The following is a 27705-nucleotide window of genomic DNA, read 5'->3' as shown; positions in this document are numbered from 1 at the left end:
GGGGGTAGGGGTGGGGGGCTGTGCTTGGCCAGCAGGAGCTGAAGCCCAGCACCCCTCTGTGTGTGTGTGTTGACGGTGGGTGGAATGGTCCCCTTCTCAGATCCAACTCCGAACTTTGGTCCCTTTCCCGCTGCCCTTCCCCCTGCCTGGCACTTCTAGACTGGCCGCAGCCCGCCCTGTCTCCATGGTTACCACTGCTTGGTTACTGGTAGGAGGCGGAGCTCAGGGCAGACTGAGCCAATAGGAGGACTGAGGGGGAGGGGCGAGGTCGCAGCCCAGGTCCCTGGGGGAAGGGACTGTTCCCAGCCTGTCCAGAGCCCAGAGTTGGTCTAAGGCCAAGGGGAGGGGGGGGTCAGCAAACCATAGGGACACCCCCACTCCCTCCAACCCCCTCCCCCCTGCTTAGTATCTGGACACAGCTCCCTCCCCTTGCCCCACCAGAGCTCTTTCTCCTAATGGCTCATTAATTATTCAGAAACCAGCCTGGAGGAGGGTGGGACTGGAGCACCGCCCTTTGTCCTCCAGAGTGTGGGGGGCAGCCTAGGTGGGGCTGGAAGGGCCAGGGGAAGGGGTAGCAGAGAAGGTAGGGGAGGTGGGGGGAGCCTGAGGTGCCCACCAGGAAAGGGATGGGCGCTATGCAGGAGCAGGGCTGGGGGCCTAGCCAGGGTGGGAGTGGTCTCCAGGCTGATGAGCCTGCACAGGGTGAGGGCACCAGCCTTCCTCTGGTGGGACTCCGGTGTTGGCCAGGATGTGGGGCTTGCCCAGAAGCCCCCCACCCCCATCCTGGCACCCTTAGGGCCTCCCCACAGGAGTGCCAGGGCAGAGGAGGAGGATGGCCTGACTGCCAGCACCCCAAGCCTGCGCCCTTGGGCCCGTCTCCCCAGCCGGTGGTCTCCCTGTTTCACTCTCCTGTGAGTGGCATCCCCACCCACCTGGTCACCCAAGTCAGGAGCCTGGGCCTCCTCCCTCTCTCCGCACCCCATCTGATCCGCACCACGTTCTGTCAGCTCTACCTTCTGAATGTCTTTGGAATGCATCCACTTCTCTTTCCACCCTCAGCTCTTGCTGGAGCCTGAGCACGCAACAGCCTCCTGATGGCTTTCTGCCTCCAGTCTCTTCCCTCGTAATCCGTTCTCCATTCCAGAGTAAGAGTCACGTCGCAGAATGAAGACCCCACTGTGCCGCTCCTCACTTCAGACTCTCTCATTCCCCTCCCCTGCTACCCTCAGATCTTCCGGGCTCTGCATCATCAGGTCTCTCGCCCTCCACGGGCCTTTAGCCTTGAAGACACCTGCATCCCACGGTGAGCTGGGTTCAGTCCCCAGCTCTGACTCCAGCTTCCTGCTGATGCACACTCGGGGAGGCAGCAGTGATGGCTCAAGTTGGGGTCCTGCCACCCACATGGGAGACCTGGACTAGGTCCCTGGTCCCTGTCTTCCACCCCCCTGTTGCAGCAGGTGTTTGGGGCATGAACCAGCAGATGGGAGCTCTCTCTCTTTGTTGTCTCTCTCTTTCTGCTTCTCTTTGCCTTGCAGAAAAATAAAACAACCCCCCAGACAAGCAGGAGGCGGCCTCCTCCTGCTCTGTCCCCCTCAGCCGTCCCTGCCACGCTGACCTCCCCAGGCGCTCCCGTGCTGTCCCGAGGCCAGACCTCCTGCTTCCTCTCCCACACCCTTCACCTGGCTGGTCCTGCTGCCTGCAGGACTTCTTCCTCCAGGAGCCTGGGTCACAGGCTCCTCTTCTGTGCCCTCTGTGTGCACAGCTGTGACCCTGTCAGATCTCTGTATCCCAGCTGACTCTGGTGCAGCAGGGGCTCGGGCCATTGTCCGGTTTAGGGCTGGGACTATGGTGGTAGGTAAGAGGGCATGGGGCAGGCCAGGACCCCCAGAAGGAGTGGGCAGGACCAGGTAGAGCAGTTTATATAGCACAGTCCAGGAATCTCAATGCTGGTTCCTTAGGGACCAGAGACCAGGGTCTTTTTTTTTTTCTGACAAAGGGAAAACAGAGTAGCTGTCTGCTGTTCTCTCCCCAAATGCCTGCAACAAGCCGGGGCTGAACCAGGCCAAAGCTGAGAGCCCGAAACTCAAACCTAGGCTTCCCATGTGGGCAGCAGGGACCCAAGACTAGAAGCAAACCTGCTGCCTCCCAGGGTCTACATCTGCAGGAAGGAGGAGTTGGGAGCCAGAGCTGGGTGTTGAACCCAGGTACTCGAATGGGGTACCTATCCAGCCTCTTAACCGCTTGGCCAAACGCCCACCCCAAAACCAGGGTCACAAAGGTTAGAACCAGCTAAAGAAGCTGAAATCCCACCTCAGCAAGGCCAGGGAGAGGGTGGGGCTCAGATGCCTTGAGCTCTGTCCCAGACAGGGGCCTTGGGGCTGGAGCCTGGGCTGGGGGTCTCAGGAGTCAGGATCTCTCCTACAGGCCTGCCTTCAGCTGCACACACTTTTGGATCTGTCCCCCTGTGGAGACCACGCTTGGGCTGAGCCTGGGAGACTTCTCGCCAGAGGCAAGTGGCCAGACTGGCCAGAGCTGCTGCAGAAGGTGGGGCGGACGCCCCAGAGAATTGACGACCAGGGCAGTGAAGCGCGGAGCGGACAAATGTGTTTCTATAGGCCTCTTAACGAGACAAATGAATGGGGGCCCTGGCCTCTGAAGGGAGCAGAGGGAAGGGGGTGGAGAAGCAGCTGCCCAGAGTTAGCCCAGGGGCCCGGCGGCAGTGCTAGGTCAGCTCCTGTGGAGACCTGGGCCTGCACTTGGCACCGTTCCCACAGCCCCCGGCCTTGGGGCTCCTCAGGAGGGGATGCTGGGAGGCCAGAGGTGGTCCTGAGCCGAGGCAGGAGTTTTGGACAGAAAGAACCCACGTGGGCCTGCCTTGGGACACACTCGCCCCACCTCGTGGAGCCCCAGGCCTGTGGGCAGTGCGGAAGCAGTGACCCCAGCATCTCAGGAGGGAGGGGAAGTGGGGCGCCTGAAGTTCAGTGAGCGGGCATTCACTGACGGGGGTACTGCACGCTGAGGCAAGCTGGGGAGAGGAGGCAGGAACAGCCCCGGGCTTTGCTGCGGAGCTCACGGAGAGCAGGCATCGTGGCACAGGCAGGACCCAGGAGCAGATGCGAGCCGGGTTACGGCCCAGTCGCTCAGAGTCCTGGGAGCCCAGAGCAGGATCTCTGGTGGCTGGAGGGCTGGGGGCTGGGTGGACCAGGCCTGCAGCGCTGAGCTGAGGGTGTGTCTGTTGTGCTGTTCCCCCTCCCCCAGCCTTGACGCTGCTGGCAGGGCGGAGCGCCCTCCCCCTTGCGCCTCTGGGAGGCCGGTCTAGACTCTGCCCTCTGTGGGACTTCCGGCAGGTCGCTTTCTCTCTCTGGGCCTGTTTTCCTATTGTGCAGTGCAGGGAGTCACTCCTACCTGGAGAGGGTAACTGGAGTCACGTGAATGAGGCACCCAGCACCTCGCATGTACTTCTCCTCTGGGGCCACAACCTGGAGCTCCCCGTGGGTCCCTGGGAGCCGGGGGGTGGTACCAGGGACAGTCACGGGAGCCATGGCTGTGTCCTCAGCTCATCAGATAGTTCATTCAGGGCTTGGGAAATTCTCCTTTCCGGGAGTTCCTCTCGCCGCCCAGTGTCTGCTCCCTGCTCCTGTGCGTGTGTGTGCTCCACAGGGAAGGCACAACATAGCAATCAGTCTCCCCTGGGAGAAGGCTTGGAAGTGGCCCAGTTTGGCTATCCCTGGCTGGACCCCTGCAACCCTCCCTGGAGGCCTGCTCTGCCCCCACCCTGGGTAGCTTCCTCTTGCCTGACCAGGCAAGACCCAAAGGAGGGAGGTGGCCGTGGGCCCAGCAAGTGCGTGCTGTGCTCTCACCACAGTCCTTGGCCTTGCTCGGAAAACACTGCGAGAGTAGGAAGGTGGTGAGCCTGGAGCGGTCAGGCAGGAGAAGGTCTGGGGGCAGAGTGTGTCAGCTCTGTGCTCCCCAAGATTCTCAGTGAACCGAAGGGGAGAGGAAGAGCTGGGGGTTGGCACAGAAGCTGTGTGGGCTGCCCTAGGGTGGGAAGGGTGGATTCCAGGGGAGCAAGGGCGGGGTGGGGTCTGCCCATCCAGCCCCCTGGCTGCACTGGCTCGGGCAGCACTGCCGGGCCCGCCTGGGCTGGGAGGTGGGAGGGCAGGGCGCTGGCGCTGGCGCCTCTGCAGCTTGCAAGGGAGCAGGGGTTCTGCCCCCGCCACCGCCCAGGGCCTCCCCTGGGCTCTGGGCAGCCGGCAGGACCCACACCTGGCCCTCCTCCGGCTTCTGGGTTCTTTGTTTGGTGTGCAGGCCCCGCCCGGCCCCGCCCCCAGGCTCGCTTGCCCAGCCATTCCAGTTTAACGGGTTCCAGCCTCTGGTTTCAGCAGCGGACACGTTGAGGCAGGAGCCAGCAGGCCCGGGGACTTTCTGCCCAGGGTTTCTCTGCCCGTGATGTGTGAGGGGCTGCAGTCTCTTCCCCCCATTCCTTCCTCAGCACCCCCGGGTGCCTGCGACTGGGTCAGACCCTGAGAACGGACAGGAAATAGGACTGGCGGGGGCTCTGCTCTTCCCAGCGGGTGTTCAAGGCAGAGAAGCGGTTACTAAACCCCAGAGACTACAAAAGCCATAACCTCATACATGCACCTAATAAGCCGTGAGCAAGTTATTACCTCACACACCTCTGTAGCACGCCGTGAGCTGTGCTGTGGTTGGCAGAGGGCTCGGGGCCGGGACTGAGTCAGTGTGGGGTGAGGTGGTGGCGGGAACCCCGGATGATGTTTACCTGGAGATGGGAAAGTGAGTAAGAGTGAGTGGGTGGACAGGCAGCTTAAGAGGCCCTCAGTCAAAGGAGCAACTGTGCAAAGGCCCGGAGGCCACAGGTGACGGTGCTTGTCCAGGGCTCTGGGGAGAGTGGCTGCGGCAGACCTGCCAGGGCTTTGTCCGCCATGATAGGCATTTTATACGTCTGGTTCGGAGGGTGGGAGGCCCTTGGAGAGCTCTGATGAGGAGCGAGGCTCTCAGGGTGTCCTGGCTGCTGAGTGTGGGAGGGGTGAGGCTGGAGGCCGGGACATCAGCTCCTTAGGCCAGGGAAGAGTGCAGCAGCCCAGGAGGAGAGGGGGTGTGGCTCTCTGAGGTCCTCTGGTATGGGGAGGACTGCATAGTTGGGGGGGGGGGGGCTGCACAGGGGACAGCCCCAGGGAACCCTGGGTAGGAGGTCCCCGCAGGACAGGCTGTGCAGACAGTTGCATGCTGGTGTCCCGAGCCTCCTTCCTAGGGCAGTTGGGGGAAGGGCGAGGAGACAGGTTCTGAAAACCCTGTGACCTCCGTGCCCTGGGCCCACAGGCTCACGCGTGCTTCCCCACTGAGGCTGCCCTGCACCCACCCTGCTCCGGCTCCCCTGGAACAGCTGCCCTCGCCCGCCCTAGGTCTTCCAAAGGCAGAGTCAGCTGGGGTCCTAGTTTCCTTTCTGCACGGAGGCAGAAAGCTGGGGATTTTGAATGCTGGATCAAGCCCTGGCTCCATCTCCAGTCCCTCTGTGCCTCCATTTCCCCATCTCTAAAATGGGCATGATACTTCCACCTACCTATGGGGTTGCTTTAAGAGTGGTGAAGCTAATGAGGGGGTGGCTGCACGGACGGAGGACGCAGCACGTGCAGAGCAGCATACACACGTTGTTTGTCGCCTGCACAGACCCCTTGTCCCCAGCAGGTGAGAAAATAGGCTCAGGGAAGGTGAGTGTTGTGTAATCACCACACGGAACCCCGGAACACACAGGCCAGGGGTTTTCCATAAATTCTCCTCCCTGCTCTCTCTGCCTGCAGCTCCCACCCCCTCAGCGCTCTGGTGCCCTGGACCCTTCTCTCCTTGGCGACTGTGCCCCACCTGCTGCCCCTCTGTCTCCTGGATCAGCGCTCTATATCTCTCTGTGCTAAGCCTTTCCTTTATTTATTTGGAAGTCAGAGATAGCGAGAGAGGGGGAGAGACAGAGAGAAAGGTCTTCCATCCGTTGTTTCACTCCCTGCATGCCCACAATAGCCAGGGCTGGGCCAGGCCAAAGCCAGGAGCCTGCAGCTTCATCTGGATCCCCCTACCTGGGTGCAGCGGTCCAAGTGCTTGTGCCCTCTTCCTATACTTTCCCAGGCACTAATATTAGCAGGGAGCTGGATCCAGAGTAGAATATAGAAAGCTGGCATCCCAGGCAGTGGCTTATCCCACTGCACCCCACACTTTTATTTAAATATTATCTCGTGTCTTTTTTTTTAATATTTATTTATTTATTTATTTGAGAGCATTACAGAGAGAGAGAGAGAAGTCTTCCATCCTCTGGTTCACTCCCCAATTGGCCGCAACGGCTGGAACAGCGCCTATCCAAAGCCAGGAGCTAGAATCTTCTTCAGGTCTCCCATGTGGGTGCAGGGGCCAAAGCACTTGGACCATCTTCTATTGCTTTCCCAGGCCATAGCAAAGCTGGATAAGAAGTGGAGTAGCGAGGACTCAAACAGGTGCTCATATGGGATGCTGGCACTACAGACGGCAGCTTTACCCATTATGCCATAGCACTGGCCCCACTTGTGTTTTAAGAAGAAAAAGATGGCTGGTGCCGCAGCTCACTTGGCTAATCCTCCGCCTGTGGTGCCAGCACCCCAGATTCTAGTCCCAGTTGGGGCGCCGGATTCTGTCCCGGTTGCTCCTCTTCCAGTCCAGCTCTCTGCTGTGGCCCGGGAAGGCAGTGGAGGATGGCCCAAGTGCTTGGGCCCTGCACCCACATGGGAGACCAGGAGGAAGCACCTGGCTCTTGGCTTCGGATTGCGCCGGCCGTGGCGGCCATTTGAGGGGTGAACCAATGGAAGGAAGACCTTTCTCTCTCTGTCTCTCTCTCTCTCTCACTGTCTAACTCTGCCTGTCAAAAAAGTAAAATGAAAAAAAGAAGAAGAAAAAGATAAGCAGGGGCTGTGGTGAAGTGGGTAAACCTGGCTGCTCCACATCCGACCCAGCTCTCTGCTATGGCCTAGGAAAGCAGTAGAGGATGGCCCAAGTGCTTGGTCCCCTGCACCTGCGTGGGAAAGCCAGAAGAAGCTCCTGGCTCCTGGCTTCGGGCTTCGGATCGGCACAGCTCCGGCCGTTGTGGCCAACTGGGGAGTGAACCAGCAGACGGAAGACCTCTCTCTCTCTCTCTCTCTCTCTGCCTCTGCCTCTATAACTCTGCCTTTCAAATAAATAAATGAGTCTTAAAAAAAAAGAAAAAAGTGGAGGGGGCGCTGTTGTAATGTAGCCGATAAAGCTGCCACCTGCAATGCTGGCATTCCATATGGGCACTGGCTCAAATCCCAGCTGCTCCACTTCCAATCCAGCTCCTGCTAATGTCCTGGGAAAAGCAGCAGAGGATGGCCAAAGTGTCTAGGCCCCTGTCACCCACATTGAAGACCCCCATGAAGCTCCTGGTTTGGCCTGGCCCAGCCCTGGCCATTGCAGCCATCTGGGGAGTGAACCAGCAAATGGAAGATCTCTCTCTGTCTCTCTCTCTGTCTCCCTTTCTCTAACTCTGACTTTCAAGTAAATACATTTCTTTTTTTTTTTTTTTTTAATGTACAAGCCTCCCCCTAGCCCTCTTCCCCCCCAAATCCCAGCTCCTCACGCGGCCCTGTGCTGTCCACTTCCTCACCTCCCACTCTCTCCTCAGCCTGGCTTCAGCCCCCAGCACCCCACCACCTTGCTCCTGGCAGGGCCCCCACAATCCCAGGTGAACTTTTGTGTGCCAGCTGATTTGGAGTCCAGCAGCCTGAATTCAGTTCCAGATGTGCCACTCGCTGGCTTTGCAGCTTTGGACGAGTGGGTGACCCCTGGGAGCCCGTCAGCTGGGATGCTGGGGACGAAGGAGTGGGTTGGAGTGGCTGCTTAGCCAAGCACTGCGCTTCCGTGCCAGGGTCCGGCCTGGGCCCGGGCTCGCGGGCACCGAGCGGGTGATCTGAAAGGTCATCTCTCACGGTGTTAGTCCTTCCCAGAGCTGTTCATTGGCCTGATTAATAGGACATGGATCTGCTGTCAGGACTAACGAGGCATTGCTACATCTTCATGAGCCGGGCTTATCTGGCCCTGGGACCCTGGGCAGTGGCATTTGCAGGGATAGGAGCTGTGGGTTGGCCCCGGTGATGTGGGTGTGTGTGGCAGCACAGAGTCTGGGCCCCCACCTCTGCCTCCCCTTGAAGGGGGACCTTGGGGAACCGTCTGCCCATACTGTGGGAAGGCAGTAGCCAAGTCAGTGGGGGTAGAGGTGGGGAGGGGCAGGTTTACAGGAAAGCATTTACCTGGGAAGGCGTCCAGAGATACTTAGAAGCTGGAATGTCTGGGCCTTTGGGGCGGCTGGTATGTGGGGGCCAGGGAGAGGAGGAGTCCTGGGTCCTGGCTGGAGCCTGGAGGTGGCTGGAGGTGCCCTCCCCGAGGGAGGGAGAGCAGTGGGGGAGGGGCGGTCTCCAGGGTCTTCCCAGAAGCTTTCCAGGATGCTCTTTCTAGGGCTGTGGGTTGGTGAGGGGTCAGAGACAGAAGCCTAAACCCTGGGCTCAGATCATGGCTCTGCCTCCTCCCAGCTGCGTCGTGTTGGACAAATCCCTTACTCTCTCTGTGCTTTGGTTTTTCTTCTATGTCAACAGAGGTAATTGCAGCACCCAGCTCATGTGCAAAGAAGTCAGTGAACGTTCAGCTTTCTGGACGGTGCCTGGCACAGGTGGAGCCCTGGGCAAGGGCGAGGGGCCCTGATTAATTTCTCTGACAGTCTTTCTCGCTTGCCCGCCCACTGTCCCCTGGGACTGCCGCCTGTACCGCTGGCCGTGCTGGTAGTGACCATGCCGTAATGAGTTGGTGTCTCCCTCTCTTCCAGGCAAACCTGTCTTTGTTAAGGTCCCTGAGGACCAGACTGGGCTGTCGGGAGGCGTGGCGTCCTTCGTGTGCCAAGCCACAGGGGAACCCAAGCCACGCATCACATGGATGAAGAAGGGGAAGAAAGTCAGCTCCCAGCGCTTTGAGGTATGGTCTCAGTGGGCAGGGGCAGGCAGGACTTGGAGCCTGGTCCCACTCCTCTCTGTGGTCCTGCTGGGAGTGGGAGGGCAGCTGACACCGAGCAGGCCCCCGTGTTCTGAGCAGGCCATGACCAACCGTCTGTCCTCTGGCAGGTCATCGAGTTTGACGATGGGGCAGGGTCAGTGCTGCGGATCCAGCCGCTGCGGGCACAGCGAGACGAAGCCATCTATGAGTGCACAGCCACCAACAGTCTGGGGGAGATCAACACCAGTGCCAAGCTCTCGGTGCTTGAAGGTACGAGCCAGGGAGGGGCACGGTGGCGACACCCAGCTAGCCAGCTGTGGCCCTGCCACGGGCCCATGTGCATTTGGCAGAAAGGTGGGCTGGCCATCTTGGTGTCGGCCGAAGTCAGTGGTGGACCGGGTGGTCACTGTACCTGGCCTTGATGGTGTGGCTTGTGCCAAGACCAGCTGTGTGTATGCCTGGGCTCTGGCTGGAGGTGTGGAGCTGCAGCTGGGTGTCCCTAGGTGGTTGTGCCAGGGGGCCTGATTTTCACGTGGAGTTCTGTGGTAGGTGTCAGACAGGTGTGTTTCTTGTTGCTGCTATGTGCCAGGGCCCAGACTGGTGGCTGAGGCTCTCCCTATGGGTTTTGACGTCTTCTGTCACTTGGTGGCTTCTCCTTTCTTCCGCAAGCACTCCCTGAACTGCCCTGAAGTCCAGCGGATCATCTGCCCTGGGCGCTGAACCTGAGATACGCAGTCTCAGGATGTTCTGTGGGGACAGCCCAAAGGGCTGGGGGTGCACAAGCGAGGAGAGAGCTGTGTGTAAGCCACATCTTGAGAAGTGTGGAGTTGGGGGAGGCAGTTGAGATGTGTGGAGTTGGCTTTTGGACAGGGGTCTGAGAGCTGGAGGGGAGCAGCTGGAGAGGTTGGAAGGCAGACGCACAGGATCAGGCTGCCACTTTTCTCTGGCAGAGGAAGCCACCAGCGGTGGGGAGTGACATGCTCAGACCCCAGCCATCGGGTTCATCCGTCTGAATGTGGTCTGTGGGTGTATTTTCAAAATGGTGTGTTTATGTGAGTTTTATTTAAATTGTTATTAATTATAGGGGCCGGCACTATGGTGCAGCGGGTTAAAGCCCTGGCCTGAAGCGCCCGCATCCCATATGGGTGACGGTTCTAGTCCCGGCTGCTCCACTTTTGATCCAGCTCTCTGCTATGGCCTGGGAAAGCAGAAGAAGATGGCCCAAGTCCTTGGGCCCCTGCACCCACCTGGGAGAGCAGGAAGAAGCTTCTGGCTCCTGGCTCCTAGCTTCGGATTGGTGTAGCTCCAGCTGTTGTAGCCATCTTGGGAGTAAACCAGCGGATGGAAGACCTTTTTCTCTGTCTCTACCTCTCTCTGTAACTGTCTTTGAAGTAAATAAAATAAATCTTTTAAAAAATTGTTATTAATTTTAAAGATTTATTTATTTATCTGAAAGAATTACAGAGAGAGAGAGAGAGAGATCTTCCATCTGCTGGTACACTCCCCAGATGGCCACAATGACTGGTGCTGGACCATGCCAAAGCCAGGAGCTAGAAGCTTCACCTGAGTCTCCCATGTGGGTGGCAGGGGCCCAAGCACTTGGGCCATCTTCTGCTGCTTCCCAGGCCATTAGCAGGGAGCTGGATAGGAAGTGAAGCAGCCAGGACATGAACTAGTGCCCATATGGGATGGCAGCATTGCTCCACCACAACACCGGGCCCTAAATATTTATTTGAGAGGTACAGTGAGACAAACAGACACAGAGAGAACTCCTATCTGCTGGTTCACTCTCCAGATGCCTGCAACAGCCAGGGCTGGGCCAGAACCAAAGCCAGGAGTCAGGAACACAATCCAGGTCTCCCATGTGGGTGGCAGGAACCCACTTACATTTGGCATCACTGATACCTCCCAGGGCCTTCGCTGGAGAGCAGTTGGAGTTAGGAGCTGGAGCTGGGTGTCAAACCCAGGTACTCTGATGTGGGATGTGAGTGTCTTACCTGCCAAACGCCTACCCCTGCTTTCTTTTTAAAATGCAATACCAATATCTGTTTAGTGTTGAAAAATTGAAAAGTATAGAATAACAAGGAAAAATTTAAATCACTCATTATCTTACCTCTATTGTTAATGTCTAGTTATTTTTTTAAAGATTTATTTTATTTATTTGAAAGAGTTACAGAGATAGGTAGAGACAGAGAGAAAGGTCTTCCTTCCGCTGGTTCACTCCAGCCACAACAGCTGGAACTGCACCAATCCGAAGCCAGGAGCCAGGAACCAGGAGCTTCTTCCAGGTTTCCCACGCAGGTGCAGGGGCCCAAGGACTTGGGCCATCTTCTGCTATCCCAGGCCACAGCAGAGAGCTGGATCGGAAGAGGAGCAGCTGGGACTAGAACCAGTGCCCATATGGGATGCCAGTGCTTCGGGCCAGGGCTTTAACCTGCTGCGCCACAGTGCCGGCCCCAGTCTTCTTCTTTTTTTTTTTTTTTTTTAATTTGCTTTTATTTATTTGAAAGAATTACAGAGAGAGATAGAGAGAGGTCTGCCATCCACTGGTTCACTCCCTAAATGGCCACAACAGCAGGAGCTGAGCCAATCCGAAGTCAAGAACCAAGAGCTTCTTCCGGGTCTCCCATGTAGGTGCAGGGACCCAAGTGGTCAGGCCATCTTCTGCTGCTTTTCCAGGCCAGAGCAGAGAGCTGAATTGGAAGAGGAACAGCCATGACTAGAATTGGCACCCATAGGGGATGCCGGCGCTTCAGGTCGGGGCTTTAACCCACTGCGCTACAGCGCTGGCCCCTGGTTATTTCTTTGTGGCCCATTTTCTGTGCATACCCGTTTGTGTGTGTGTGTGTGTGTGTGTGTGTACTATATATCAGAAATTAGATCACTCTCTAGTGATTTGTAGACGGCTCTTTTAAAACAACAAAAGGGGAAGGCATTTGGAGCAGCAGTTAAGTCACTGTGCATCCCATCTTGGAGTCCCTTGGTTCAAGTTTCTACCCTGCTTCCAGTCCAGCTTGTTGCTAACGTGCACCCTCGGAGGCAGCAGGTGATGGTTCAAGTACCTGGAGCCCTGCCACCCACGGAACATATCTGAACTGAGTTCTAAGCTCCTGACTCTGGTCTGGCTGGTCTGGCTGAGCCCCAACTTTAGGGGGCAACTGGGGATCTCCCTTCTCCCTCTCTGTCTCTCTGCCTTTCAGAGCACACACAAAACAAAAATCAGGGGCCAGCATTTGGCCTCGTAGGTAAAACAGCAGCAGTGCACATCAGAGCGCCTGGATTTAATTCCTGGCTCTGGCTCCTGACTCCAGCTTCCTGCTAATTTGGACTCTGGGAGGCAGCAGTGGTAGCTCAAATAATTGAGTTCCTGCCACTCATGAGGGGAGACCTGGGTTGAGTTCCCTGCTCCCAACTTCACCAGGCATATATGGAGTGAACTAGCAGGTGGGGAATCTTTCTCTGTGCTTCTCAAATATAAAAACAAAAGCAACAAACCAAAAAAACCCATATTGTGAACATCTTCCTTGCCATTAGATATTTTTCTGCCTCATTATTTTTAATGGCCATGGGTGAGCTGTCACATGGAAACACCCTAATTTATCTAGCCATTCCCTTATGGTTGGATACATATGTTGTTCAAAGTGTTTTGCTTTTATAAATAAAATGCCATAGGTGTCCTTACACGTAGGTGCGTTCACTTCCCTGATTATTGGCTTGTCCCAGGTCCATGGGAGGAGAACCGCTGGGTCAGAGGGCGCATGCAATGTTAAGCCTGTCAGTATTTCCAGAAGGTTGTATCAGTTTATACTGCTGACAAGCAGGTCGTAAGAGGCCTCTTTCCGGCAGTGGGAATTATCATTTAAAAAAAAAATCTTTGCCAACTTAATCGGCAAAAAAAAATGGCATTTCAATTTAATTTGCATTTCTTTGATTACAAGAGCAGTTGAACATCTTTTCACATTGGCCATTTCTATGCTGTGGCTTTGTGTGTTCACACAGGCATCCACTCCGAAACTCTCTTGCATCTGTGTCCCCGGGTGAGCCGGTGGGTTCCACTGTGCTTCACACGGTCCTTCGGCAGGGCCGTGGAGGACAGTGGCCAAGAGCAGGGACCCTGCACCCTGCAGGCGACCTTGAGCCAGTAACCCTGCCTCTGAGCCTCGTTTGTTCCATCTGTAAACAGGGCTGTAACATGTACCACCCAGGCTGGTTTGGAGAACTGAATGCAGCACAGTTAGCCACCTACCGGGATCCCAGCCTGATTTAGCAGGTGCCACAGGGCTAGGAGGCACCACATCGTGAGGACGAGTGAAGAAGCTGCTCGGCTCCCATAGTCGCCTGCCATCTTCTGTCCCCTTGGGGAGGACGTTGTGGAGCTGCGGCCCAGAGGCCAAGCCCTGGGCCAGGATCACTGACTGCCATGTTCCTGGGTTCCTCCCTGCTAATCCTGACCTCACTGTCCCGACATGTGACCCGGGAGCATGTATTTCAACTCTGCCCTGTTGGCATCTGCCCACAGGGTGCCATCTGCCCTGCCCTGGCACTTGGGAAGTGGCCAGAGGGCCAGGACCAGGGCTCCTCCTCCTGAGGGCATCTGCCAGGGCTCTTGGGCCGGGTAGCAAGGTGTCCTCAAGGCCCCTAGGCCCTGTGTCCTCTGCCACTGCCCTGGGCGGCTGCTGCTCCTAATGGACATGGACATGGGCACGGGTGGTCTTTCAGAGCTGGGTGAGGAGGCCTCCCTTGCACTGGCAGGGCGTTTGGAGGCATCTTCACGCATAGGGATAGGGTCCAGGGTGCGTGTGTGTGTGTGTGGGCTCTGAGATGTTGGCAGTGTCTGAGGAGGTATCTGGAGCAGGTGTGGGGCAGGTCCCCGCCCTTGCCCTGTTCCCTTGGAGGGGCTGAGGGCCTGTGGGCCTGGGGGAGTCCCTCCTGCTCCTGAAACAGCACCCGGAAGACAAAGTGCTGACTTTCCTGGTCTGTGTAACCTTGACCAGCTCTGGACTTGGCAGAAAGGCGCGCCGGGGGCGGGGCCACGGGGAGGTGGCCCAGACTGTGACTGTCCCGCCTCCCCACCCAAAGCTGGGGTGCCCGCAGGAACTGAGTGAAAGGCTGGCTTCCTGGAGCTCTGCGGTGGAGCTGGGGGGAGCCAGGGCTGTTCCTGGGAGGACACACAGGGTGCGGGGGTTGGGGAGAGGGTGAGACTGGCACGGACCCCTCCAAACACATGAGACAGGGGCTGAGGGCTGCCTGGGGAGCCCGGCTCAGGTGTGCGTTCCTCGCTGCCCTGGGGAGTCCCGGCCCCGCGCCTCCCCTCCCCGCAGCCTCCGGCTGTCCAGGGAAGACTGCTCTCTGGCCTCACTGCCCCCCTCCGGCTTGGGCACAAGGTGGGGTGCCCAGCACGGGCTGGCTGGGGGCAAGCCCGTCCGCGCCCCGCGTTCCTGTCTGAGTGGTAATTGAAGCCATTAGCGCGCCAGCCTCTCCCTCGCGGTAATGGCAGGAAAAGCTCTTCTCGCTCCACACTCTTGAGGCGGCGGCTGAATCACTCCCCCTCCAGCCCGCCCGCTGCCGCCACTGAGACAGGGAATCTGACATTTTCCCTCACGAGGGAGGGAGCGCTGGGGGAGGGGAGGCAGGCCTAGATTCCCGGGCTTCCCTCCTGGAGGTGGGGGCAGCGAGGGTCTTGAGCTCATTGTGGGGCACCAGGGGCCAGGCTAGGCAGGAAAGCCCCCGGAGAGAGCAGGACCAGCAAGAGGTGTGGGTGGGGCCCTGGTGACTTCGGGGAGGGTCAGTTCTGGAAGGGACAGGAGGAGGAGGAGGGAAGAGGCTGTGGGTTAGGGATGCGCTGTTTTCGCCTTGTCCTGGGAGGCCTGCCTCCGAGGGCTCAGCGGGCAGGCAGCAGCCGCGGCGTTTGTCTTGTGATCATGGCTACAGCAGATCATGTGTGCTGTGTGTGGTGAGGGTGCCCTGTGTGGTGCAGCGTGTAGGGCTCCTTACGGAAGGGGGTGTGAAGCAGACTGTGTGCGGGTGCATGCGCCAGGCAGTGGGGGAGGGGTGCGGGGTGTACAGCAGGTGGTGTATACCTTATAGGCTGTGTATGCAGCAGGCGGTGTGTGTGCGCGCATGTGTGTGTGTGTGTATGTGTGTGTGCGTGCAGCAGGCAGCAGGCATGCGATGGGGCTGTACCGCAGGTGGCGTGCACCTTACAAGCTGTGTGTGCAGGGGCCGTGTGAGCAGGAAGCAGCCTGCGCTGAGCTGCTGGGGCCAGAGTTGCTGTGTCTGGGCTCACTGTTTCTGGGGCCCCTGAAGATCCCCGCTTGGAGCTGTTGGTCAGCCAGGACGGCTGGACGGAGAGGGCTGAGGGATAGTCTGGTCAGGCTCCGTTGTTTTCAGCACTTGGAGTGGCTCCCCTCAGCATCTGGCAGCCAGGATGGGGGGGGGGGGCGGTTAACCACATGGGGGTCCTGCCCAGATCTGCCTTTGGAAGATCTTGGGGGAACTCTGTCCTCTTCCTCCCCTCCCTATCAAGACCAAGCTTCCTGCCACCTGTTCCCACCTGGCTCCATGTCCGCTAACTGTCCAGGACCACATCTCCAGTGCCATGCAGACCCGGAAATCCAGGCGTGTGCACGGAGTGCCTGGTGTTTGATACCTTGTGGCAGACTCTGGGGAGGGGCCAAGGTGAGGGTCAGTCAGTGTTGTGCTGGGCCTGGACCTCTGGATTTTTCAGTGGCTCTGACTTTGGAAGGCTCTGGGACCTGTGGACAGTGAAGGACTTCTTGAGCCCCCTACCACGCCCCCAGGCCCTTTGAAAACAGGCCAGGGACAGAGGGCCCATAAGCAACACATGGCCACGTCCTGGTATATCTTGTCTGGGCCAGGCCTGTCCCTTCCCTCTACCCGAGGGAGAATGACTGCCCAGGCCTGACTTTGAGAGGAGGGGAGTTGAGGCTTTGCAAGCGGCAGGATGCACCCCTTTGTATTGTCAGCACACATGCTGAGGCGACAGACTGGTTTTGCAGAAGCCAGGTCTGTTACCTACCTGACTTGCAGCCTCAGAAGACATTGAAAGAGCCCCCGAACCTGGAACCCAGGCCAGCCTCCCTCCCTCCCCCTGGCAGCTAGGGCATGGCCTACTATTGCCTCTGGCCAGGCAGCTGTGGACTTTGTGACTTGTCCTTATCCTCACACCCTGCCATGGCCACAGATTTCAGGACCCCAGAGACATGAGGCTCTGCATTCTACAGCCGATTCTTTGAGGTTCTGGGCCCCAGGCACGGCGATAGGAAATGTAGCAGGCAGACAGGCACTGCCAAAGGCCCTTTGAAGGTCGGACCCTGGGTTTCTTGGTACCCAAGATCCACCCTTTATCCTGGTTCTGATCCGTCTTCCAAGACCCAAGTGAGCTCCCTTCTGAATGAGTCCTCCTGGGGGTGGGCAGTGCTCTCCCCTCTTCCCTCGGCCTTGGGTGCTGGGCACCTCCCCTGGTAGCCCCATTTGCTCCCAGCGTCTGCTGTGTGCACGGTCTCTTCGCTTACTCCCCTCCCCCCAACCTCAGGACCACAGTGGAGCCAGTGGATCCGGAATTGTCAGTGCCCCTGCCTATATACACTCCCCATCCTTGGTTGCCAGGGGAGAGAGGATTTTAGTCAGGGGGTAACGTGATCACATTTAGGCTCCAGAGGCCCCTGCGGGTACAGAGTGAGGTGCACATGAGACCGGTGAGCGGTGGCGTTTGCCTGAAGAGGGGAGAATGGATTATGAGCAGTTAGAAGGAGGGTGGCCTGGCCCAGCTACCTGTGCCACAGGGGAGCTGTGACACCCTGGGCTGCCCACTCCAGGGCTGGGTAGCCGGTGAAACTGTTTTCCAAGACTCCGAGATGGGAGGGTGGGGTTTGAGGGGACAAGCTGACGATTCCAGCTAGAAATCTGTTGAGTCAGGTGTATGCATGCATTGGGGTGGGGTGGGGGCGTCCAGGAGGCCTGGGCGCATCTGCCCGGCGCTCCAGAGGGACATCTGGAGACGGCGTTGCGGAGGCTGGGAAATGGCAGCTCTTGGGGAGCCAGAGCCAGGCTGGAGACGCAGGCCCTGGAGCTGCCTCTTGTGTTGGGAGGAGATTCCCTACAGGAGGAGGTGTTGGGGGGTGGGGGGAGCCAGGCTCGTGCCAGGCTGTGGAAGTCAAGACAGGGAGTGAGCGAAGGAGGAGTGGTCAGTGGGGTGGGGTGCTGCCAGGGGCGCTGGGCGGGGTCCTGTGGATTTAGCTCCGTGGGGTCATCATTGACCTTGGTGAGCAAGCTGCGGGCAGCAGCGCGGGTGGCAGCCGGGCTGCAGGGGGCTGAGGAGGGAGTGGAGGGGAGGCTGTCAGTGGTCTGGAGTGACTTCAGGCAGTGCCTGCACGCACGGCTCAATGCTCTGCATCCGAGGGAGGTGGGGGGACCCCAGGAGGAAAGTCCAGCGCCTGAGTGTCCTCCCAGGATGGCCCCAGCCTTCACTCGGCAGGGGGGTGGCGGCGGCAGCGGTGGCAAGGGTTCGGTAGGGCCACGAGGAGCTCCAGGGAAGCCCAGGGCGGGGCGGTGACGGAGAGGGGGAGGCCTGGCTGCCGACAGGCCCCAAACAGCTCAGATTCAAAAACAAAACAGGCTTTTAAGATGCCAAGTTTGATGAAATCTGAGTGCTAGAAGAGGTGGGAGTTTTCTCTTGGAAAAACAGCTGAAAATTGAGACTGAAAGCTGCGAAGGGAGATGGGCCCAAGGCTCCCCAGGCCCCCCTGACTGCCTGGAAGCTGGGTTCTCCAGGAGAGTGGGAGCTCGTGGTTCTGTGGGGCCTTCTGCCCTGCTGGGGGTGTCTCTGTCCTGACACTGCTGAGGACAGAGCTGCCCCGGAGCCAGAGGTAGCCTTGGCTTCCTTGGAGTGCCTGAAGGGCAGGGGAGCTGGCAGCCTTGCCACCCACGAGGCTCCTACCTGTGTCTGTGTCCCTGTGTGTGCGTCCAGGTACACAAGTCTCAGTGTACGTGTGTCTCTGACAGAGCATGTCTGCACATGTGTTTCCGTGTCCACATGTCCCGCCTCTGGCTCTGCTGACATGAGTCTTTCCACAGGTGCATGCCACTGCAGGTGCCCGTCCACATGCACATAGAGGTTTCTATTTTTGCACCTGTCTCTCCATGTGTGTCTCTGGGCCCCTGGCTGTTTCTAAGGTACTAGGAAGGTATCTGTATAATCAGAGACAGGGCGAGGCCAGACCCAGCACTCAGGAATAGGGGAGGGGGTCAGGCTCACAGTCAGTGCCAGCCCAGGGATGTGCGCGCAGAGTGGCCCCCGGGGCTGGGTCAGCACGGCTGCAAAGAGTGTGCTGACAGACGGTGCTGCGGGCCCTGGGGCCCTGGGACCCTGCAAGCCGCCTCCATCTGTCAGCTTCCGTGGTGCAGGCCCCCCGCTCCCCGCCCCGTGGCCCAAACTCCGCCTCAGCCACCAACACCAGGCAGAGTTGGACAAAGGGACTTGTGTGTGCTTTGTAGAGGGCCTCAGCAGCCTCCCTGGGCCCAGTCACTGCAGCCTGCCCAGGCAGTCCTCTGACCACCCCACCCTGGCTTCAGCTATCAGCACCCCACAGAGCCCCCTGCTCCCACCAGACTCACCTGGCGGCTGCTCTCCCCCTCCCCACAGAAAGCTTTCTGCCCCCCAGTGTTACTTCCTCCTGGGAGCCGCCAAGATAGCAGGTGGGCCATGGGGTCAAACAGCCAGCTCCATTACAAGGCTTCAGCCACTCCAGCCCTACCCACTCTCCCTGCCAAAGCCCCCCACCCCCAGGCCTGGCATCTTCCACTGCCGTGGAACAGCGGGACCCCCTGCAGGGAAGGCTGTGGGGATCTCCCACTGCAGTGTCCAGAAGCCTGCAGCCGGCGGTGCAGAAGCCGTTCCCGCACACGTGCGCGCCCACCACAGGTGCCTACAGATTTTTGTGGGCAGAACAAACTGTGGGGAATGTGGGTGCTACCTGTGCACAAGCCGGCGCACGGTACTGGGCACCGGGTGAGGGCCAGGCGTGTTGCGACGACTTGGAGCAGGAAAGCCCAAAGGGAGGGTTCCCCAGAGTCGCTGAGCCAGGTCCTGGGGGCTGTGGGGGTGTTGCGGCCGCTCCGCCCAGGCCGGGGCGGGAAGGGCGGCGCCCAGTCGACCGCGGATGCGCGCGCCTGCACGGACACGCGCAGCCCTTCCGCCGCGGCGCCCGCCTCTCCGCCGTCGCCATGGTTACCGGGTGGCCTGGAGGGGGGAGGGGCCCTTCCTTCCATCCCGCGCCGGCCGCCCCTCGGTCACCCGCCTGGCGCGATTTGAGGGACCTGGGCGTACCTCCCGGTTGTGGGCCATAGGTGTGTGCCCGCGGGTGTCCACGTGTGAGGACACCGGGGGCTCCCTATGCGGTAAATACTGGCTCCACCGGGGTTGGGTTGGGGTCTGCAGTGGAGCCCTGAGCCCCGCCCCTAGCCGGCCTGGGGTGAGGGGGGGGGCGGAGCGCAGTTCCCGTGAGAAGCCCCTCACCTGCCGGCCCCCAGGGCTTGCAGGTGGTTCCGAGGAAGTTGGGGTCCTACCACCTGGTCTCAAGGCCAGCCCCACCCCCTGTTTAACTGTGTGACCTTGGGCAGGTTTCCACAGCTCCCTAAGCCCCGGTGTGCTGGTGTATCTCACAAGGGTTTTGGTAAAGATTGAGTCGATTTGTGAAGAGTAAAAAGGCTCTGTCTGTGTAACCTGTTAGCCCTCGCGTCCATTTCCCCAGTCGCTGATGGGTTTGGGGTGCTGATGTGATGTGAGCCTGAGCCACTTGCCTGGGGTACTCACCAGCCCTGTGGGTACTTGGGGGTGCTGTGGGTGGGTCTGTTTATACCACCGTGCTCAGAGCTGCAGTTGAATGTGCTGGGTGGGGTGGAAGAAGGAAGCAGGCAGCAGCGGTCACTGCTGTGGGGCTCTGCGCCTTCCTGGGAGACCCGGGGTGTCAGGACAGCAGCACGGGAGTGCAGCCTGGACTCCTGCCTGGCGCAGGGACAGGCGTGGGGTCCCGCTGTTTTATGGACAGCTCTTCACACTTGCCGGTGTCAGGCTCTGGCGGCAGTGCCTGAGGGATGATCTGAGCCAAGGACGGAGCCATTGAGGGCGCGATAATTGAGGGAGGAAAATTAATTGTCCTTAATTTGGCATAAATCCCAAAGACCTTCCCCGTGTCAGGAATTCAGAGTGGATTCCTGGGACACAGGGCTGCAGACGACTATGTGTTTTCCCCTTCTCCTTGATGGGTACCTTGCGGGTAGAGATGGAGACCACCTGATTGGTGGGCCCTGATCCTAAGCAGGCTCCCCTGTCTGCCGTCCCCTGCCCGCAGGCCCTATGAGGGCTGAGCAGGTGGGAGTGAGGTCTGGGCAGAGCCAGACTGGGGTCCTGGCGGGCAGGATGGCTCTAGCAGCCCTGAGTGTCCCTCAGGTCCCACCCAACGGGGCCTTCCTGTAAAGCCGGTGGGGGCAAGGCCAAAGGAAGCCATCGCCCTGCCTGGCGCATCCCTAGCCTCTTCATTCCCTGCCTCCCTCCATGCGCCTGCTGCTGGTTAACATTTTCTTTTTAAAAATCAGAGTTGAAAGTCAGGGCGCTGTGGGATCATATTTACAGCCAAGGAAACGCTGGGTTTACATCCGGAATTTATAGGGCTGCGTCCAGCCGGCTTCTGGGAAGGACTGGGGCGGGGAGGCCGTGCCAGGGGTCCTGCTTCTTCCCAGAGCCAGACCCTTCTCCTCATGGTGTCCCTGTGGGATGGCGCTGGCACCTGGAAACACCTGGGGTCTGGCAGCGGACACGGGGGCACCTTGCTCCTGCCCGTTCGCTCCTCCAGCTTCCTCTCCTTCCCCTGCCCGCTCACTCCCCCTGTCCCCAGGGAGGGCCTGCTCTGCCAAACCTTGACTCTGTCCCCTCCGAGCAGGCCAGGTGCTTTAGTCCTGGCATAGGCGTCTGGCCTCGGCAAATGCTCCCACATGCCTGCCCTGTGCAGGGCCTTTGGGAGGGAGCTGTACAGTGGCCCCGTCTCCCCCACTAAGGAGCCCAGCTCTTGCTGGAAGGTGGACAAAGGACAGAGGGTCCCCCTTGCTCCCGTTGGGTGTACCTGACGTCCATACTGGAGGAGAGGCTCTGCCAGTTCTCACAGACACCTGACAGTTTGCTCCCAGTGGAGAGGGCCCCTCACCAGCCTAGGGTGGCAAGGGGGGCCTAAGCCCTAGCCCCAGCACCCGTCTACCCGGTGACTCAGCCCTTATTAGTTGCAGTAGTGTTGGCTGATGGTCGCCAGGCACAGGTTCTGTTCTCAGCTCCCTGACACCTTGGGAGCAATATTGGATGTGGTCCTGTGGTGACTTCACGAGGTGGGCACTTGAACCTTGTGTACGGATCGAAGCAGAGACGCAGAAAAGGATGGCAACCCATCCCGACCCAGAGCTAGTGAGCAGTGGAGACAGGAGTCCGACCAGGTCTTCCCTAGTCCAGAGCCTGTCCTCCCGGCTCCTCGTGCTTCCAAGGGACGAGGGGACGCAGCCTTCAGGGCTCCTGCAAGAGTCCGTGTGCAGTGGGAGTGGGCTGTGCTGATGCCTGTCCCCGTCGCTCCTCTGAGAAGTGGGCTGCAGCCCATTGAGCAGTACTTCCCTGGCCTCCTTCCTTGGTACATCCCTATAGCTTCTACATGTTCAGAAACAGTCAAGACTGCAGTTGAGACGCGATGGAAGTGAGGACCCGGGTTAGAAGGGGATCCTTGGCAGGGCAGGGGGGTCCAGGGTAGGCCCGGAGCCCAGGCTGTGACCTGGGCTGTGCCATGGGGTGACTGAAGGCTGGATGCAGGCATGGAGGGAGCACTGCGTGTGCAGGCAAGGGTGCAGGTTGTGGCTGTTGATGCTGCGTGAGCTGAGGGCCCTACAGCCTGGTGTCCACCCGGCGTGTTCTGCTGTGGCCAGCAGAGCATCGATCCGCGTTCTCAGGGCCTAGAGAGATAAGTGCTGACACCTTCAGTCTGAAGCACTGCTTCTCAGACCTGGAAATTCTCTCCCTGGGCCAGGGTGGGCCCCGCTGCAGCCCCCGGCCCTGCCAGAGGGACTGAGGACCCTCGTCCCTCGCGTGAGGGGAGGCTTCGTGCTTACACGTCCGGGGTTGGGGAGAGGGTCACCGCCTATGGGGGTCTTGGGCTGCGCAAGGCCGGCGCTAACATGTCCACTCTGTCTGCAGTGGAGCAGCTGCCCTCTGGCTTCCCCACCATCGACATGGGGCCGCAGCTGAAGGTGGTGGAGAAGGCACGCACAGCCACCATGCTGTGTGCAGCAGGCGGAAACCCAGACCCGGAGATCTCTTGGTTCAAAGACTTCCTTCCCGTGGACCCCTCCACGAGCAACGGCCGCATCAAGCAGCTGCGTTCAGGTGAGCTGAGGGTCGAGGGGCCGCCAGACTTCAGGAGAGGTGTCTTGCCTCGTGGGCCTAGGTGTCTGGGGGCTGACCCGCCAGGGCTGGGGGCCAGGTCTCACGCCAGGCCCCCAGGCCCAGGGAAGAGCATGCTGGTGACAGCTCGTTGTCTACTGGGCCTTTACCTTCCTGGGTTTGTCAGACTCGGTTGGCTCTGGGCCAGTCCTGCCGCCCCCAGCTTGTGTAGCGTGCTCCGTGCGGCGAGCTCTACGCAGGTGCTCTGTGGGTATTTGTCCTCCACTTTCCCCATGGCCTGGAGCTTAGCCTCATAAAGAGACCAAAAATGCCTGGTTGATCAGGCTTCAAAAGGCTGGACCTCAGGGGCCCAGAGCCCAGGGAGGACTTGCTGCCGCCCCTCGGCCACCAGAGCCACCAGTCTCCTTTGGCTGCCTCAGTGGAGCCGGCTCAGAGCCCTGGGAGCACGGATGCCGTTGCGACCAGGCAGGAGGTGTCGCCCAGTTGATCGATCTGCCTGTGAAGCTCCCGCCAGGATAATTGATTCCGATTTTGTGGGAACGGAGCGGGTGGGAAAAGAGGCCTGGAATCAGCTTGACTGCATTCTGTGTCTGCCGCCAGCACAGGCTGGACCAACAGAGCTCGCTCCAGAGGTCCTGCTGGCTGCGGGATGGTGGGCCTCAGGCGGATGGCCGGTGCCGGCCAGAGCCCCTGCTGCCCATCAGCTGTGATGGCGAGCGTCGAAAAGGAGGACACGACGCTGCCCCTGTCAGGGCCCTGCAGGCGTCCGCCACTCCCTGGGGTACCGGATGCTCCCCACCAGCTCTCACCAGGCCCACGCCCGCCTCAGTGCCCAAGGGGAGGAGGAAGAGATGAGCCACCCAGCAGGGCAGAATCCGGCCCCAGCCACGGCCGCCTGAGACAGCCCACGAAGTGTTAGCTCATTTAATTTAATTAAAACTCAACAAGATGGAGGCAGCTGTAGCTCAGTTAATTAAAACAGCCGTAATCAAGGCAGGAAACGGTCCGGCAGCGTTGGTGGCCGCTGCCCAGCACTGCACAGCGGCCGGCTCGGTTCGGCTCCCCTGTGTGTCTTCCGTGGTTCCCCCAGGCAACCTCCCCAAGCAGCCAGACTGTGCTCCCCGCAGGCCTGGGCGCCTCCTCCGTCCGTGGTGGGCAGTGGTTTTGGGAAGCCGCCCTGTCCCGCGCATTCGGTCATCACGTGTTCCTGCGGGGCCTGCTGTGTGCCAGGCCTGTGCCACCCTCTCCCTGCCACTGCCCCTCGGGTGCTGCTCGGCCGCGTCCTCCCTCCCACCTTCCCTGCAGCGGGGCTTCCCCTGCTCCTTGCTGCGGCCCAGGGCCCCGAGAACCGAGCCGGTGCCCTGCGGGCTCGCCCACACCCCTACAGCTCCCGCTGCCACCTCCAGCCCAGACAGCGACATCTTGCCTGAGCTCCGACACACAGGTCCGGCTGCCTCGTGGGTGTCCTGCTGGCCAGCACAAGTGGTGACCTCCTTCCCACACGGCTGTTGACTTTGTCTACACGGGACAGTCCCCCCAACCTGAAACCCGCGAGACCCTCCCCCACCCCTACTCCAGTAAGGGACCAAGGGCCCTTGGTTTTCACCCACGCGGCTCTCACACTGGTCCTTCTGTCCTGCCATTGCCGGGGTGCTCTCCCTGGCACACGCCCAGGCTCTCCGGGAGAGTCTGCCCTCCAGGCCTAGTCAGAGCTTTCTGCCTGTATCCCTCCCATGCTCCGACACTTCTGGGTCATGGTCAAGTCCATGCTCCCAGGGCAGGTGCAAGGCAGAACCCCAGTGTTGTCCCCTGCTCGCATCGCCAGCCGCACCCTCACTGGCTCTGTGCCCTGAGTTACTTCTTGCAGCATCGTCTTTCTCATCCTTAAAGAGGAGTTACAGTAAGGAGTGAGTGAGACAGGGCAGCCAGAGTCAGTTGACCACCAGGGCCCCCGCGGACAGAGCTGTTCCTGCCTATTGCTGCAGCTCCACTCGCCCTGAACTGCGCTGCTCCAGCCTCACCCACCTCCTGGCCCTCCGCTCGCCTTCCGCTTCCTCAGCTTGAAAGCCTCCACCCATTGGAGCCTCGGGCGCCTCCTTCAGGACTCATCCCACTTGTCGTCATCACTGCTGTGTGCTCCACGCAGCTCGCCTGGGCTGGGCACCTCTTGCAGGGAGGACTTGGGCCCCCCAACCCAGCACAAGCCCAGCCACAGGCTAGCTCTCTCTGAGCCCCAGTGGAATGAATGAGCTCATGAACTTGATCGTGGCCACCTGTCCCTGCAGACTGATGTCCACTTCTCTCCCCACTTCCCAGGGCCATGCTCTTTGTTTGACCTTCCCTGCCACCTAGAAGCCGTGATCCTGAAGGTCATGGTCCAGTCCAAGCTCCTGAGGGGCCTTATTCATCCCACCCTGCAGTGGCAAAATGACCTTCCCCGTGTTTGTCTGACCTTTGGCCCCAGCGGCTGCTGCCCCTGCACCATTGCCATTTAGCAGGGTGATGGGTGTGGCTGTTCCCTGTGTGTTTCACAGCCACGTCCCTTTGTGGAGTGGACGCAGGCCCCCGAGCACTCGGCTTGCACAGGGACCTCCTCGGCTTCTGCATCACTGACAGTATACAGAGTGCTTTGCCACCCTTTGTTGCGGCCGACTCCCCTGCGGCCCTGGGAAGCAGGACAGGCTGGGATTATCCTGCCCGACTCCCAGCTGGCTTAAAGGAGTCACCTGGGGTGACTGGGCCCGGGAGCTCCCCTGTGAGGTCCCAGCAGGGCCTGGGAAGTGTCTCTGCATCTGCACAGTCCCCTCCTTCAGACCTCAGGCCCCCACTGACCAGTACGCAGAGCTCCCCTGGAGGCTGTGACCTGAGCACTTGTAACTAGGGTGTACCCCCAGGGCAGGAAGTAGACAGGAGGCCGCCACGGCATGCGCCACCCAGGCCTGGGGCGTTTGAACCTGAGACCCAGTGTGGGCCCCAGAGTCGCAGCCACACTTGAAGAGAACGCGGAGCACGCTAACCTACCCTAGTGGGGCTCATAGCCACCATTGGTGCTAGAAAGAGCTCTTGGCCCATGAGCTCTGCCAGCCTGGACAGAGCCTCAAGGACATTGCTGTGTTCCTGCGTGTGGCCTGAATGTGCAAGCCACCATCCCAGTCACTGCAGAGGACAGCCTAACACCACTGCCACGCTCCCGAAGTGCCTGAGCCAAGGCCTGGTGGCCTTGAGAAGAGTAGGCAACGCAGAGGCCTGGTGCCTGTGGCCCCTACTCTGCTGGCTCCAGCTCTGATGGAAGAGCCCAGCCACTGTCTCTGCCCCACCTCCCACCAGGCCTGCAGAGGGCGCCATGCGAGTGTGTGGTCTGTTGCCCTTTGGCGCTAAGCTGGTCAGCATCTCGAGCACAGCCCTGGGAACTGACCCAGGACTCCCCTTACTCCCCCACCTGCATCTTATGAGATGGAAACATTTGCTGGGGAAGTTGCTGTTTGGAGAGGTGCAGAGATACACCAGGTGGCAGAGCTGAGGCCTGGAGCCGTGAGTCGCTCTCCCCAGGCCCTGCGTGGGTCAACGGCTGTCAGCTCTGAGATGTCAGCATCCCTTGTTGTGACTCAGCAGGCCTGAGAGCTTTCCTTAGGTGGCTGCTGCTGCTTTTAAAGACTTATTTATTTATTTGAAAGGCACTCTTCCATCCGCTGGTTCACTCCCCAGATGGCTGCAACAGCTGAAGCTGGGCAGATCCAAAGCCAGCAGGCAGGAGCTTCTTCCCAGTCTTCCACATGGGTGCAGGGACCCAGATACTTTCTGGACCATCTTCCACTGCTTTCCCAGGCCATAACAGAGAGCTGGTTCGGAGTGGAGCAGCTGGGACTTGAACTGACGCCCATTTGGGATGCCGGCACTGCAGGTGCTTTACCCACTATGCTACAGTGCCGGTCCCCCCTCCTCTTTTATTTAAGGCTTATTTTTTTTATTTGAAAGACAGAAATAGAGAAGAGGAGGAGAGAGAAAATGAGTGAGGGAGCGAGAGAGAGAGATCTTCCATCCACTGGTTTACTCCCCAAATATCCCAATGGCTGAGGCTGAGCCAGGCCTAAGCCAGGAGCCAGGAGCCAGGAGTTTCATCCAGGTCTTTCCTGTGGGTGCAGAGACCCAAGTACTTGGGGAATACCCCCCTGCTTTCCCAGGCACAGTAGCAGAGAGCTGGATAGGAAGTAGAGCAGTTGGCACTGGAGCCAGTGCCCACGTGAGTTGCCAGCACTGCAGGCAGAGGCTTAACCTTCTGCACCACGGTGCCGGCCCCCAGTCGTATGGCTTCTATTGATCGCTCTTCGCCATGTTAGATGTCAAGACTGAGAATATTTTTAATATTTTCCAATATGCTTTAAATAAGTTTTAAGACCTGTTACATGTTACCATAAATAGCATTTTTAAGTGAAAAATAATTATATTTTCTAAAACAAAAAGCATTCCATGAGAACATTGTTTTACAAATCTCTTTAATTTGGGGTTTAGTAGCAGGCAGCTGGATTCTCATTACTGGGTCTGGCCTATTACGATACCACACATCGTGTGTCCTCGGGGGAGCTGCTGTATTCTCGAGAGAGGGTGAGCAAGGCACGGGATTCCGTAGTATCATGGAAATGGCTTTGACCTTGGGACCCCTGAGGGACCTAGGACCACACTTGAAGAATCCCTGATGTTCCCTCCAAACGCCCTGTGCTCCCCTCACTTCCCCTCATCCCAGCGGCGTGCTCGCAGGCTGTGTCACGGGCTTTGGGCAAAGCACTTTACGTCTTTCGGCCTCTGTTTGCGGCTTTGTATGTAGAGATGTCTCATTTCTCCGGGCGGGCGTCATGGAGTTGGGTGAGACAGTGGACGGTGCTCGGCTCTCCGTACACTTCCCATCCCCCAGCAGTGGGCACGGAGGGGCAGGCAGGAGAGAGCTGGACCCGGCTCTGCCCACGGGCGCCTTGCTCCTCTGGAGGAGAAGTGGATGGATGGTGGCCTGAGCCTGGGCGGAGGCCTCTCTCAGGAAGAGAGCTGGCGCAGACCTCAGGGTAGGCCTGGGCTTGGCGCATGAGTGCTTGTCCTTGTGGCTGCCGACTGCCACGTTAGGAGGCCCCAGGCAGGCTCCCGCCCCTGCCAGTTGGCTGTGGGCGGCTTGGTAGTCACCCGGCCTTCAGCAGGGTCAAGTGGGCTGCTTCACCGAGCCCTGCCGG

The 27705-nt window shown here is 59.4% G+C and overlaps 1 protein-coding gene across 10 annotated transcripts in view; it reads left to right on the top strand.

Moving 5' to 3' along the window:
- PTPRF (protein tyrosine phosphatase receptor type F) overlaps window positions 1-27705 on the top strand; it is an 84811-nt gene that overhangs the window by 14823 nt on the left and 42283 nt on the right. For 9 of the 10 annotated variants that reach the window (XM_051856577.2, XM_051856590.2, XM_070078611.1 and 6 more), the window contains exons 3-5: window positions 8873-9018; window positions 9165-9306; window positions 22283-22471. In XM_051856577.2, coding sequence (XP_051712537.1) covers window positions 8873-9018; window positions 9165-9306; window positions 22283-22471 — 477 coding nt within the window. Of the gene's footprint in view, window positions 1-8872; window positions 9019-9164; window positions 9307-19202; window positions 19456-22282; window positions 22472-27705 lie in introns of those variants that run through there. The other variant, XM_070078610.1, reaches the window with a different exon arrangement.

Source organism: Oryctolagus cuniculus, chromosome 7 (genome assembly GCF_964237555.1).
Source record: "Oryctolagus cuniculus chromosome 7, mOryCun1.1, whole genome shotgun sequence".
Classification (NCBI taxonomy): Eukaryota; Metazoa; Chordata; class Mammalia; order Lagomorpha; family Leporidae; genus Oryctolagus; species Oryctolagus cuniculus.
The sequence above is the reverse complement of the archived record's forward strand: the minus strand, read 5'-3'. Positions and strand labels throughout refer to the sequence as shown.